At 41.7% G+C, this 13,638-nt stretch overlaps 2 protein-coding genes across 5 annotated transcripts; one reads left to right on the forward strand and one right to left on the reverse strand.

Annotated features, from left to right (window-relative positions):
- The first annotated feature begins 1,984 nt into the window (after positions 1-1,984).
- On the forward strand, positions 1,985-5,814 carry scg2a (secretogranin II a). The gene is made up of 2 exons (XM_026192507.1): positions 1,985-2,096; positions 3,561-5,814. The coding sequence occupies exon 2, from the start codon at positions 3,569-3,571 to the stop codon at positions 5,444-5,446; it is 1,878 nt and encodes a 625-aa protein (XP_026048292.1). The 5' UTR covers positions 1,985-2,096; positions 3,561-3,568; the 3' UTR covers positions 5,447-5,814.
- ap1s3a (adaptor related protein complex 1 subunit sigma 3a) lies at positions 5,551-13,634 on the reverse strand. 4 transcript variants are annotated; one of them, XM_026192512.1, is made up of 5 exons: positions 13,396-13,634; positions 11,372-11,550; positions 8,067-8,175; positions 6,279-6,416; positions 5,551-6,188 (listed from the first exon to the last, which is right to left on the reverse strand). In XM_026192512.1, exons 1-5 carry the CDS (start codon positions 13,507-13,509, stop codon positions 6,153-6,155), a joined length of 576 nt encoding a protein of 191 aa, XP_026048297.1. In that variant the 5' UTR covers positions 13,510-13,634; the 3' UTR covers positions 5,551-6,152. The 4 variants fall into 4 exon arrangements, with proteins under 4 accessions (XP_026048297.1, XP_026048299.1, XP_026048298.1 ...); XM_026192514.1 differs by lacking the exon at positions 13,396-13,634 and adding an exon at positions 12,485-12,605 and having other exon boundaries at positions 11,372-11,527; XM_026192513.1 differs by lacking the exon at positions 13,396-13,634 and adding an exon at positions 12,485-12,605.
- Between the last annotated feature and the right edge of the window lie 4 nt (positions 13,635-13,638).

Here is a 13,638-nt window from a genome sequence, read left to right on the forward strand (position 1 = left end):
AACTTGCTGCTTGTTTCAGACAGTGAATGAAGTGAAGGGCTGCATCAAGGTCAAGTATAAGAAAAATAAATATCACTTTGAACTGTTTTGTAAAGTCACTAGAATCAAAGAATTAAAAATAAGAAGTAGAAGTGATAATATATTATTATATGCCTACTATTTTCCATCTTTATTCAAACTAAAGTAAAAGAGAACCTTCTAAACTTCCTCTTCACTTAAGTTTCTGTTCGCCAGAATAAACTTAATCGCCCTTGTGAGAGACGGCTGGAACAAAGACTCAGCCCAATTATTTTACATAATGTGTAATGAGACTGCAACCTGAGCTAGAAGTCAGTGTGGCAAAGTCAATCCTGTGCTTGAAAAAGTTTCACATTCACCACGTTACAAACGACATAAATAAATTACCATTTTGAAAAAGTGTGACATAACACAGCTGTATGAAAAAAAGGAAATTCTAATTGCCAATGAGAAACTTGTCATCTGACCTGAGAAAGCACTTTGTCTTTTTCAGTGGACAGGCGGTGGAAATGGGAGCGGAACTGAGCTGTAATTGGTTTCTGTTTACCAGTAATCTTTCCACGGACACAACCACAAGCAATTAGTCAGACAGCTCGGGCTTTATCAGTACAAAAGTGGCACAGTGTGTGGATGGGTGCATGTGTGCGTGTTATCCATGAGGGAGGGTGTAATTAGGCTGAAGGAGGCATGAGATAAAAATTAGCTCTTTTGTCCTGGTTCTCTTTTACTCCCTTGGCCCTGACAGTGTCTTCTAGAAGTTGTGAATGTGACAACAGTGAGCCTCTAAAGTTCCTTAATGAATGGGAAAAGATGCTGTATGACTCATCAGTTCCCACCCCATGTACATACACATTTTAAACACAAAAGGGTTTTAAAGCAGATTGTATAATGTTTTGAAAAGCTTGAAAATGGAAGTGCTGACAAATGTTTTACCAAAAGAAAAGAAGAAGAAGAATTGGGCTTTTTAAATCACATTAAATTGTTTACATTGTGTCAGGCTTTGTGAGTCATTGTGAGGAAGGACTGTGAGGATGCTGAAAAACCCAGAGAACCGTTTTACTGCAGCTGTGACAAAGCGAAAAAACAAGAAAAGCTCCACTGAATGTCAGACAGCCCGGTCAGTGGAGGATAGCCAGAACTGAAATCAAACGCAGCAAAGCAGTGGATTTATGAATGAAACTGCAAGCACTGCACACACACGCACGCACACACAGATTTATAATAGACAAGATTTGACAGGCAGCCAAAAATAAATAGAGATCATAGTGCACGCTGGTTGACGGCACTCTCTCTCTCTCTCTCTCTCTCTCTCTCTCTCTCTCTCACACACACACACACACACACACACACACACACACACACACACACACACACCTCCGCAGTCCCTCTGTCACCCCGCCCGTCTCTGGCTTTGGCGGAGTCCGTATGTGAGTCATCGGTGGACTTTTAACTGTCTCCGTCCCTCTGTGCTGCAGCAGAGACACAATGACAGCAGCCATTCAACACTTTCTGTTGGTAAACACACTATAAGCGCACTATATAATCAGCGCAGGCACACGGTAACTCATACATTCTGATTTCATTTAGTCCCTATCATTTAGGATTTTAACGGTGAATGGACCCTCAAAAGGTGAGTTAGTGTAAACAGCTTGGTCTTCCTCCTCCACCACATCTGAACAACAACAATAAGGTTTCTCAGAGGAAACTGAATTTCAAACACCGCCTGAGTCGCGCTCTGTGATACCCCGGGCAGCCCTATAAATACGGGGCTTTATGCATCTCTATTATAAGCTGTGATGATGGCTGCACGAACTAATTTCAGTCCGTATTTAGAGACAGAAGCACTTTTGTTTGGCTGCCTCAAATGAAATACCCGCGTGCGCGTGCTGGGCGTTTTTAATGTAAGTGAACTCGTGCGCGTGGGTGTGTTGCGTATCTCCTGGCTCTCTGACGCACGAGTCAGGTGGTTCCTCTAATAGCGCGAGGAGCTTTCCGCGGTCCTGAAATCCAGACTCGCACCGCGAGGCAGAGAGATGCTCAGCTCACTCCCGACCCTCGGCAGAAACTGAACTCCAGAGGTGAGCTATCTGTTGTTTGTACTCATGCCGTCTAACGCACGCGCTTTTCTCTTTTCTCGCCGCGAACAGAGAGCGGGCTTTTCAGTCGTTTAAAAAGAGCTTCGTTTTTTTGCCAACCTGATGCGCCGCTACAGATGTTGAGGAGCAGAGGTTGTGTTGGTCGCAGAGTGTCTTTGTTCTCGCGCCGCTCCAGGTTATTTTCGGAGCCTCTGTGGCTTTTAAGAGTAACTTTTAGTGCTGCAAATGTAAACATTAGTCTAACCATAATATTTGCTGAAGTTCGAGCAAGTTAAATGTAGCTCTGAAGAACCGATGGAGACGTAAATATGGTGCTTGTGATGCCGTAGCACTTCTGGTCTTTTCTCGTGTTCTTATTATTCTGTTATTCTCTATGTCCTTATTATTTCTCTCACTGAGACACAATTCTTGTCTTAGTGAGAGAAATGAAATGAAAGAAATAAAATTATTCTGTAAGTATGATTTAATGAACGCTGACATTTATGTGCGGACTTAAAAGTTCGAAAAATAAAAAGGTCAGAAAATGCAAAAAAATTGTTGTTCAGAGGTTTTCGGGCTAAAGGAGAGATTCCATGGGAACATCAGCCCTACCGGGTTACCTTGACAACAAGGGCCGTGACTCACGGAGAGCAGCAATTCGATGTCTAATGAGATTTTAGACGGGAGCTGGAAGGCGCTGCTGTTCCCGCTGCTGTTCCGCTGCTGGCGAACAGGCGGCACATTCCAGTGTGATCTCCAAATATCAGCGAGGGAAAACAAACAGTGTCTGACCTGCACGGTGATTTACACTCAGAGTCACGGCTACTACGTATTTTTACTTTGTAAAAAATATATTAACATACACTTGAAATGTGTCAGGTTAATAAAATAAAATAAACAATTCACTCTTCTGTCTGTCTTCAGGATTTTTTGTTAATTTAAAAAATGGTATGGAGTATGAAGTGCAGTATTTGTTTCCCAAATTCAGTAGAATACAGTCTGAAATAGGAGTGAATGAGGCCAAAATCTTTAAATCTGTAAGTACTTCTGTAAATGTAGCCTACTAAGGGTGGGGGTAGATGACATTTAGGAGGGCAATCATATTTAGTGGGAGCCCCACCACCGCTCCCACGCCCTCCCTGATTCTAACTACAGCAGAGCAGAGCGGATGTAAAAGGCTAACAGTAATTTAATAGTTTCTTCCCTGACATTTCACATTTATTCCAAGGTGTTTGACCTGGTTTCCATCAGAGCACCAGTCATCCCTGTCACAGACAAACAAATGGACTCAGTGTCGCCAAAGATGTCACTGTGGTTTGCGCTGTTATCATCAAAGCAGACATTTAAATTGACAATGACAGCAGAAGGCATTTTAGAAATGCCAGAGCGGTAACCACTGAGAACCTGTTAGGTATAACCGTGTAAAGGTCAGAGCTGACATGTGCTTCTTTTGTCTTTCATCTACAGGCGTCACCATGTCGTCACTCCCTGAGACCTCTGCCACAGGCAAACCTTTCCTTGTCTGTTTTGCCAACCTCCTCTTGCTCCTTCTCTTCCTCAGTTCCTCCAGCATTCATGGGGCTTCACTGAGGGCGCATAGACTTCGTGGAAGTGAATCAGAGAGTAGGAATGTCCACCAGGTTCCTAACGCAGATATGCTGAAAGCCTTGGAGTTCATTGAGAGCCTCCATCAAAGAACCAATGTGGAGCCTCCTCTCACTCCAGCTGCCGATGCTGGCCACATGGATGATGCTGAGAAGCTGCGTGCCATGGTGAGGCTTGCTTCCAACCCTACACAGAGCAAAGATGAGGAAGAGGAGGACGAGGAAGGAAGGGAGGATAAGAGTGAAGAGCTGCTGCAGGCTGTGCTCAGCACGCTCCAGCAGACGGAGGCCTCCAAGCCTGCTCTGCTTCGTCCCAGCGCAGAGAGGACAGACATGAAGCACAGGGTGTACGTGCAGCAGAAACAACAGAGCATCACGCCTCACAAGAAGCTGCCCTTAATGTTTGAGGATGAGGAGGAAGGTGAGGGGGATGAGGAAGAGGACGAGGAGGGGCTGGAGCATGACAGCCCATACAAACGTACCAATGAGAATGTGGAGGAGAAGTACACACCTCAGAACCTAGCCACGCTGCAGTCTGTTTTTGATGAACTTGACAAGCTGACCAGCCCAAAGACCACACATAAGCGCTTAGATGAGGAGGACAACATGGAGAAGGATGATGTAGATGAAGATCTGTTTAATGCGAGGAATGCAGCGTATGACGATATAGGAGGGGATCTGACAGACTGGGGTCCACTAGAAGGACAGGAAGAGGAAGACGAGCAGGAGGAGAGGCAGAATAAATATGAGGCTTACAGAGGGCTCAATTACATCGACAACAATGACGAAGGGGCTGATGCGGATGAAGATGAGGAGGATGGTGAAGGGTACCCCGTTAAAAGGTCAAAAGATCTGGATGATGCAGGAAATCTGGTGGACTACTACCTCCTGAAGGTGCTGGAGAAAACGGAAGAGGAAGAGCAGAAAAGAGAGCTAGAGGAGGAAGAGGAAAGAGAGAGGGCGGTGAGGATGGTGGCTCAGAGTCAGTACAGAGATAACATAGATCCACGGGTCATCTACAAACTCATTCAGATCTCCCAAAAATACCAGATCCCACCCGAAGACCTGTTGGACATGCTGAAAACAGGAGACTTGACGAATCAGGACAAGTCGCAAAAGAGCAATGGTTTAGCCAGAGGAGAAACTACGCTCTCTAAGATATCCTCAAAGAAGATAAACACCATTCCTCAGGAAAAATTCTACAACAGACGGCTGCCTTATCCACAAAAGACCCCAGAGGAGCTAAGAACGGAAGAGATCCTTAAAATCCTGGGGCTGGGAGCTGCGGAGAATCCCATCAGGAAGCAGAAGCACCACAGAGGCTCACTGTCACGACTTCACAGTCAGCCTACGGGAGTGTTTGGGGAATCCACTCCCACGCAAAGGCGCCTTCCCAGCACTTTCAAAGATGACTACGATGACACCGTGGATGAGGATGAACTGGCAGCATATCTAGCTGCTCAGATGCTGGCACAGTATCCCAAACCTGCGTACAGGAACAACAAGGCGAGTCAAAAGCGGGAGGAAGCTGGCCAGAGCGCAACAGGCTCTTTTGAAAAGGCCATGGAGGAATATTTTGATCAAATGGATTCAGATAATAGCCCAAAGGAAAAGAAACTGTCTGAGGGTGACGACAGGGGCAGTAACGCTCAAATGCAAGGCTTAGAGAATGAGGCGATGATGAAACTGCTGAGCTATCTGAACCCAGAAACTGAGGAAAGCGATGCCAAAACTGCCCCGGGAATATAAATCAGGCTGTAGATATATATACATAATTCTCTATTGTTTTGGTGGAAGGAAGAAAAATAAAGTATTTTGAAGAATAAAACATGCAGTCAACTTTAGTTATTCTGTAGGTTTACAACCGTTCCTGTTTATTAGCAGAAATGTAAGTGTTCAGACATTCTCTTGATGTTTTTATTTTTGTTTTTTTCCAGATGACTTGGTTGCTCAAACAACACTTAATGAGTACACGTGTCTCACCAGCCTTACATTTCAACGCACACACAATCAAAACCAGTGTTGGATCCTTTAGATTCACTTGTGTTTTTTTTGGTAATTCTTTCTTAAATGTGGTCATATGTGACATAGCTGAGGTAAATAAAGCATTGACTTTATTTTTTTCCTTACTGTCTAGTGTTTCTCCATTTGCTCACCACCACACAAAGCATCGGTCTTAATAAAGTCACAAAACAACTAATACTAAGTGAAAAAGGTGATATTGGCTCATTTCAGTCACTTACCTGTCACGAAACCCTGAGATTAATAAATATGAGCCTTCAAAGGCACTTACAGATGCAAACATCATTACTATTCTTCACACCTGAGTCAAAATATCACCAGGTTTGTGGTTGTTGTATGACCACAGCACTACCCTGAAAGAGTCTTTACTGCCAAGCGATAAACATCTCGCTTCATGCTTTCAAATGTGAACCATCCGCCGTCCTCTCTTGGCTCAGTAGGCAGGTTTGCTCATGTATTCTTCCATCGTCTGTGGTGACATAAGAGTCACAAGAATGAATTTTCAAAGAGTCAGGGCAAAGCTTGCACTAGCTAAATGTTTGACAAAAGCTTAATATACCTCTTGGAGTGTGTCGGCCTCCTCCATAGACACACCCACGGCCAGTTTGGAGGTTTCTAAGATCTCTCCTCCCATGAGGAATTCATCCAGGATGAAGTAAGCCTTCTCGAAGTTGAAAATAATGTCCAGCTCACACACCTGAAAAAGAACGACACAGCATGCATCAGATCAGAGAAATGAATACATCTCGTAACACTTCACTGAATAGTTGTTTTACCATAAACAATTAAACGATAATAATGTTAATGAATCATTTGCAATCAGCTTAAATCATTAGGGTGTGTACAAAAAATAACTCTGTGAATTACATACTGTTGTACACAATAACTATTATGGAATATGGAATGTACATTTTAAATATTACAAAAACAATTTGATAAAAACGTAAAATTTCATAGGTGGGTGATCATTTTTCTCTCATCTGTATGCACTCCTGAAAAAATGTGTTATGAACATCAGCTGTGACTGTAACCATTTAGATAATGTTGATACATGTTTTACAAATCAACTCTTTACCGATCAATAAACATCTATGTCTCTCAAACTACAAACTCAAGTTTAATTAACTATCAGTTTATTTTTTAAATGATACTTATTTAGTTATTTAAGTGTTATTAAGTGGATGAAACCACCAATTAAATTTCATTAAATTTTAGAAAGAAATTGCAAATATATAAGATAAGATAAGATAAGATAAGATAACTCTTTATTGTCATTGCACAGTCATACATAGTACAGTAGTACAATGAAATTGGAAAAACTGTCCTACGTCGGCACTACATATAACACAACACGACACGATATGACACATCACAACGTAACAAACAACACAACACAGTATATTAACTTAGTATAAAAAAGAAGAATAAGTGTATGTGTATTGCACACTGTTATTATTGCACATTAATTATTATTGCACCTTGTTATAAATATAAATATTATTGTTATCGTTTTAAACATATATATGAAAGAAAGAAAGAATTACAAGGAAAAATAAATACATATATGCAGACTTTTATATATTGTTGTCAAGCCAGTTTGTTTCCCAAACAAATTAACCTCCCAGTGTTTTGCATTGAGAACGCAAACCACTCGTTCTCATTGGCTGGTTTTTGTAAATAAGAAGGTTCAGCTGATTTCTAAGTCTAGTCAAATCAGGAGTGCTTCAAAGTGTTTTGAAGCAGCGACAGATTACAGACACTAGAGGGAGTCTGACAAGCTTGAGCAAGGGAGTTTTTACTGTCCTCACCATGAAAAAAAACCCCACATTGCACTGTTTCACCTAAAAAGGCACCCACAGTTACTCTGTGTACTTGATTTTTAGACTAAGCTCCTTTAACCTAATCAAGGGGTCTGAACTGAAGTTGATAGAGCTACATAAAGTGCACTCAACTTCCATTCAACATATCTGTATCTATGTGCAGAAGTTGAACACAGGCTGTGAGCCAGGGCCTGCCACCTGACATCACCCAATGTATAAAAAAGCTGAACCAATTTAGCCTGAGTGAGAAAAAATGCCAGTAGTCAGGGTGTCCAACAATCACATACTTGAGTCCATACACGGTGGCTGTATCTTTTCAATATTTGAGAAGAATTTTGAGAGGCTTGCATAACTCCCAGTATAACACTGGTGACTTAGGTCAACCTGTGCAGAGCTGTTATTAGCCAAAATAATTGAGAACATCTTAGCAGAGGTGCAGGGACAACTGAGAAAGATGGATGATGTTTAAAAAGAGCCCCTTAACAACCTCTGGATTGTTGTAGGCCATGGCATCCAACTCTACTTACGTTTCCAAAGTATTTATCCAGCAACTCAACATATCTGTGCAGCACCTCGAGGGCAAGCAGCTCATTATCCTTGTCCTCCAGACCAGCACAGAAGTACAGGCTGGCATACCTGCAGTGGAGGAAGAGAAAAGCTTATTGTGATCATTTTTACAATGTTGTCATAAAACAAGAATGCAATACAATATGGTGAAATATAAAAATACATATATATATGTTAAGTCTAATTGTTGAATGTGTCATTGTGTTTCTTAAATTTGTAAGGTCTTAGTTCGGGGGTGTAGCTGGGCTTGTGGAAACACAGACCCAACAATATATATATGTATATGTATCTAATAGATCTCCAATTTGTACATGTAAATGGAGAGTCCTCTTCACACACTGAGGTTAATTATGGAGTTCCACAGGGTTCAGTGCTAGGACCAATTCTGTTTACATTATACATGCTTCCCTTAGGCAGCGTCATTAGAAGACATAGCATAAATTTTCACTGCTATGCAGATGACACCCAGCTCTATCTGTCCATGATGCCAGATAACACACACCAATTAGTTAAACTGCAGGAATGTCTTAAAGACATAAAGACCTGGAAGGCCGCTAACTTTCTGCTTCTTAATTCAGAAAAAACTGAGGTTATTGTACTCGGCCCTGAAAAGCTTAGAAATATGGTATCTAACCAGATTCTTACTCTGGATGGCATTACCTTGGCCTCCAGTAACGCTGTGAGGAACCTTGGAGTCATTTTTGACCAGGATATGTCCTTCAACGCACATATTAAACAAATATGTAAGACTGCGTTCTTCCATTTGCGCAACATCTCTAAAATTAGAAATATCCTGTCTCAGAGTGACGCTGAAAAACTAGTTCATGCTTTTATTACTTCCAGGCTGGACTACTGCAATTCATTATTATCAGGATGTCCAAAAAACTCCCTGAAAAGCCTTCAACTGATCCAAAATGCTGCAGCAAGAGTCCTGACAGGGACTAGAAAGAGAGAGCATATTTCTCCTGTTTTCACTTCCGTTCATTGGCTTCCTGTTAAATCCAGAATTGAATTGAAAATCCTGCTCTTCACATACAAGGTCTTAAATAATCAGGCCCCATCTTATCTTAATGACCTTGTAGTACCATATCACCCTATTAGAGCACTTCGCTCTCGCTGTGCAGGCCTACTTGTTGTTCCTAGAGTATTTAAAAGTAGAATGGGAGGAAGAGCCTTCAGTTTTCAGGCCCCTCTTCTGTGGAACCAGCTTCCAGTTTGGATTCGGGAGACAGACACTATCTCTACTTTTAAGATTAGGCTTCAAACTTTCCTTTTTGCTAAAGCATATAGTTAGGGCCGGGCCAGGTGGCCCTGAATCCTCCCTTAGTTATGCTGCAATAGATGTAGGCTGCCGGGGGATTCCCATGATGCATTGAGTTTTTCCTTTCCAGTCACCTTTCTCACTCACTATGTGTTAATAGACCTCTCTGCATTGAATCATATCTGTTATTAACCTCTGTCTCTCTTCCACAGCATGTCTTTTATCCTGTCTTCCTTCTCTCACCCCAACCGGTCGCAGCAGATGGCCCCGCCCCTCCCTGAGCCTGGTTCTGCCGGAGGTTTCTTCCTGTTAAAAGGGAGTTTTTCCTTCCCACTGTCGCCAAAGTGCTTGCTCATAGGGGGTCATATGATTGTTGGGTTTTTCTCTGTATCTATGAGGCGACTTTTGTTGTGATTTGGCGCTATATGAATAAAATTGAATTGAATTGAATTGAATATGTATATATGTATTTAAGCTTGGTTCCTCTACCAGAGGCCTGGGAGTTTGTGGGTCCTGTGCAGTGTATGAAGCAACTTCTTTTCTAACTAAAGTTAACTAGACAGCTGACCAGTAAGGTGCTTCATGGACACGTGTTAGTTTATTTCCTTGTTGTTTCTTCACCAGTGAATAAGGTAAAAGAGTTGGTTCCAAGGTAAATTTGCATTTGGGAACTTTGGCTGCGAAGCCATGACATGCAATCAAATAATCTCTCAAGATGCAAGTGAAACATGTCATCATTGGACAGCAAAAACAAACAAGTCCATCAGAGAGACAGCAGAAGCACTTTAAGTGTTGAAATGAGCAACCTGGCACACTCAAGAAGAAAAAAGTGCATAGGTAAGCATAGCAACAGAATGGCCTTGAGCCACGATCGCCCCAGAACTGCAGCCGATGATCACAGCATTCTTTCTAAGTAAAGAAAGCATACTCTCCATAAGGAATAAATTATCAAAGTGTGACACAAAGACCACAAAAGTTGCAACCATTCATCAGTCTTGATAGGCCAGAAACTGCAAAAAAAAACCCAAGCGCTACATCTCAGACTCTACAGGCATTTAACTTTAAATATCAAAGTTCAGGTCAATGCAATTAGAAAGATACTAGAAAGAACAAGTATGTTTTATTTGGAAGGTTTTTTAGGAGAAAGCCTCTTCTCTCTAAAAAGAACATGGCAGCACAACTTAGGTTTGCAAAGTTCTGCCTGGACAAACCACAATACTTGTCAAACAATGTCCTTTTGACAGACAAGACTGGAGTGGCGATATATGGCTGTAATGCACAGGGGTGGGGTTTGGGGGTGGTGCACACTAGAGACCTGTTCAAGGTGTATCCTGCCTCTTACCCTATGGTAGTTTAGATGAGCTTATATGATTCAGATAAGCAGTGGGTGGTTGTAGCTCAGGGGTTGAGCAGGTTATTGGGCCAAAATCCTTCTCAACAATGTGTGACACTAATAAAGCCACACAGAAAGCCATTATTTCAAATTATTGCTGCTACAGGCGACAGAGAGAGAGAGAATCTGCATAGTGTTTGTTAAGTAAATAATGACGTGTAATGTGCCTTGATATGTAAAATCTTAGAAGTGAAAGAGGGTGTGCTTTCAACATCAGTGTGATTGGTTGCATCTTTCCAGGACAGAAATCATATCAAACAAAAGAAAGGTGAAGAACCTCCAAATAAATACATCATGTGTAGATGTTTTAACAGCTCTTGTCCGTTCTTTTCCATAACTACTGGATCTATTGTGAATTTCTCAACATTTACCATAAAGCCCAGTCTCAATACAAATGTGGCATTAAAGGCATCATATAGAAAAAATCTTTCCTTATTGGACTGTGTTCCCCACCTGTAATCTAGGTCATCTGTGATCTGTGTGTTTATCTAGATCTTGACGTTATCTGCTGATAACAAGTGTGTTCGCTCTGTGTGCAATTTTGAAGTATGAGCAAAGGCAACATGCACGTTAACCATTAAGCAATAAAGAGCTGTGTGTTGTGCCGCCACCTCTTGTAAACTATCTTGAGGTCCCTCCATTGGAGAAAGTTGCAGGAACGTGGTGGACGAGCCAACACTAGCATCATCATGTCCCGGATCACCTTCTTTTTCTCCCGGTCTGTTAATGGCGTGAACCATTTCTGCAGTCGCAGCTTCCCCTGTCGACTGAACAGCAACAGAAAGCGCATCTGAAGGTAAAGCGGATGGAAGAGCAGAAAACAGTGACTTTGGTTTAGTCATTTTTAGCCCTGCAAACACATTGCTTGTAGCTAAAAAGTGGTTAATGTGTAGCTTTTCAGAGAAACACAAACATAGAGCGAAGCAGTGAACGGTAATACCTGCCTTTGCATGTGGCTGTGCCAAACCGCAATTACATTTGCCAACTAGACATGTGTAAAGATCACTAGGGAGACATAACACCTCTAAATCACCTTTGAGTGCAATAACACAGTAAATATAGTGGTTGTGTTGTGCAACAGCAATTAATGAAAGCTCTTTGCCCTGGGGTGTAGCTGCACAAAGCACTGCTTCTACCTGCAACAAGGTGACTATGAGAACGTGTGGAGTAAAAATAGCCATGTGTGGAACAATACTTGCTGAATCAGACACTTTTTAACCCTGATGCAATTATTTTCTATGCTGTGTAAATACCAAAGAAACTCAAGCACCACAGATTTGCATTCATTTACTTGTCTGACTGGATCTGGGCTTTACCCAAAGTCTAGTTATCCTAACATGAGGAGGAGAGGGCTCACACTATTTTTTCTCCTCTAATTTCCACTTCTTAAAAACGTTTGGGCCATGCCTACCGATTTCATGACCTCTGAACAAGGAAGTTCTTGCTATTAACTGATTATACAGCTATAATATACAAATCCAAATAACCTACAATCTGCTGATCTCAGGTTAAAAAAGAAACGAAGCAAACAACACACACAAACAATAATTTGGATACACTGAGCCAATAATTTGATGCATTTCATTGCCTATAAGCGGATAGAGCCACCTCAGTACATCCAGTTATGGGCACAGGTTACTTACCATTTTGTAAGCCGCCCAAATGAAACCCTGTAGCCCTGTAATTAAGCCCTGTAATCGCAGAATCCCAGTACTCTCACTTACTGCAGGATCGTGTGCACTCTCAAGTGTAGCGACATTGTTCATCTACCCAGAAATCCTTGCCGCTCCCACCTTCTTCCAGCCAAGAGCCGCGCCCTGCTACTCTGCAGCTGCTGATTGGCGCACTCAGACAGGTGAGCAGGCAGAGGGCTGCAGGTGGGGTATAAAGTACACTTCAGCCTGGTGGGAAATGTAAGCTGCAGCCTCTGTTACATACTGCAACAGTGTCAAGCAAAGTTTGGGGTCACTCAATCACAAATATAAGAGAAAAGCTAAAACTATGGCTTCTGTTTCCGTTTCAGTTTATTTTCCTTTTAAATCAGCATTTTAACTTATAGCTAAATGTCATAGTTCTTTGTTTCTGCAGCAGGCTGTCAGTTGGGGGGTTTTTTGTCAGACTTTTGTCTCATAATTGTTGTGTATTTTTTTTCTCCTTAGTATCAACTAATGTAACTCCTCAGTATTATTAACTTATCAGACATTTTTCCCCCTTTAAACACGGCTACCTTGAACCTAACTGTAAATTGAAAGAACTAGCTTTTTTTTGGCTAGCTATCAGTTAGCGGAATTCATGATGACTGCTTGGTAACCTATGTCTTTGTGGGGGGGGGGGGGGGGTATTGTATATTTCTATTTTATATTTTCGTGTATATTTACAATTTCTTTAAGCATCACCGTCTTGTATTACCCCAATAGATCACTTCACTCTGGAAGTGATCTATTAAGCTTTTAAATGCTTCCCATTTAAAAGCAAAATGGGAAACAGAGCCTTCAGCTTTCAGAGCTCTCTGTTGTGGTACCAGCTCCCAATTTGGATTTGTGACACAGACATCCTCTCTACTTTTAAGATTAGGCTTAAAACTGTCATTTTTGATAAATCTTTTTTTTTTCTTTTAATTTGTCGTTTTTCTTACCACTGTTGCCAAGTGCTTGCGCACAGGGGTCCTCCGACTGTTAGAGGGTTCACTAAGACCTACAATATAAAGTGCCTTGAAATAATTATTATTGGGGTTTTGTGTAAATAACATTGAATTGAAATTTGAATATTTTATGTTGAGTATTTCACTCGAGGCCTCTTACTGTCTTCCGGTTGGGGGGATGAGGTTTTTAGGGTTAGGGTAAAGCGTTACTGTCCGCTGGTGTAATGTCTTAGTGCT

This window comes from Astatotilapia calliptera, chromosome 14 (assembly GCF_900246225.1).
Source record: "Astatotilapia calliptera chromosome 14, fAstCal1.2, whole genome shotgun sequence".
In the NCBI taxonomy this organism is placed as follows: Eukaryota; Metazoa; Chordata; class Actinopteri; order Cichliformes; family Cichlidae; genus Astatotilapia; species Astatotilapia calliptera.

Coding starts and splice junctions, on each gene's coding strand:
- scg2a (XM_026192507.1), top strand. CDS start 3,569: ATGTCGTCACTCCCTGAGACCTCTGCCACAGGCAAACCTTTCCTTGTC.
- ap1s3a (XM_026192510.1), bottom strand. CDS start 12,526: ATGAACAATGTCGCTACACTTGAGAGTGCACACGATCCTGCAGTAAGT. Junction 6,417..8,066: donor TGGATAAATACTTTGGAAAC/GTAAGTAGAGTT, acceptor GTTCTTTTTCAG/GTGTGTGAGCTGGACATTAT. Junction 6,189..6,278: donor AGGCCGACACACTCCAAGAG/GTATATTAAGCT, acceptor ATGTCACCACAG/ACGATGGAAGAATACATGAG.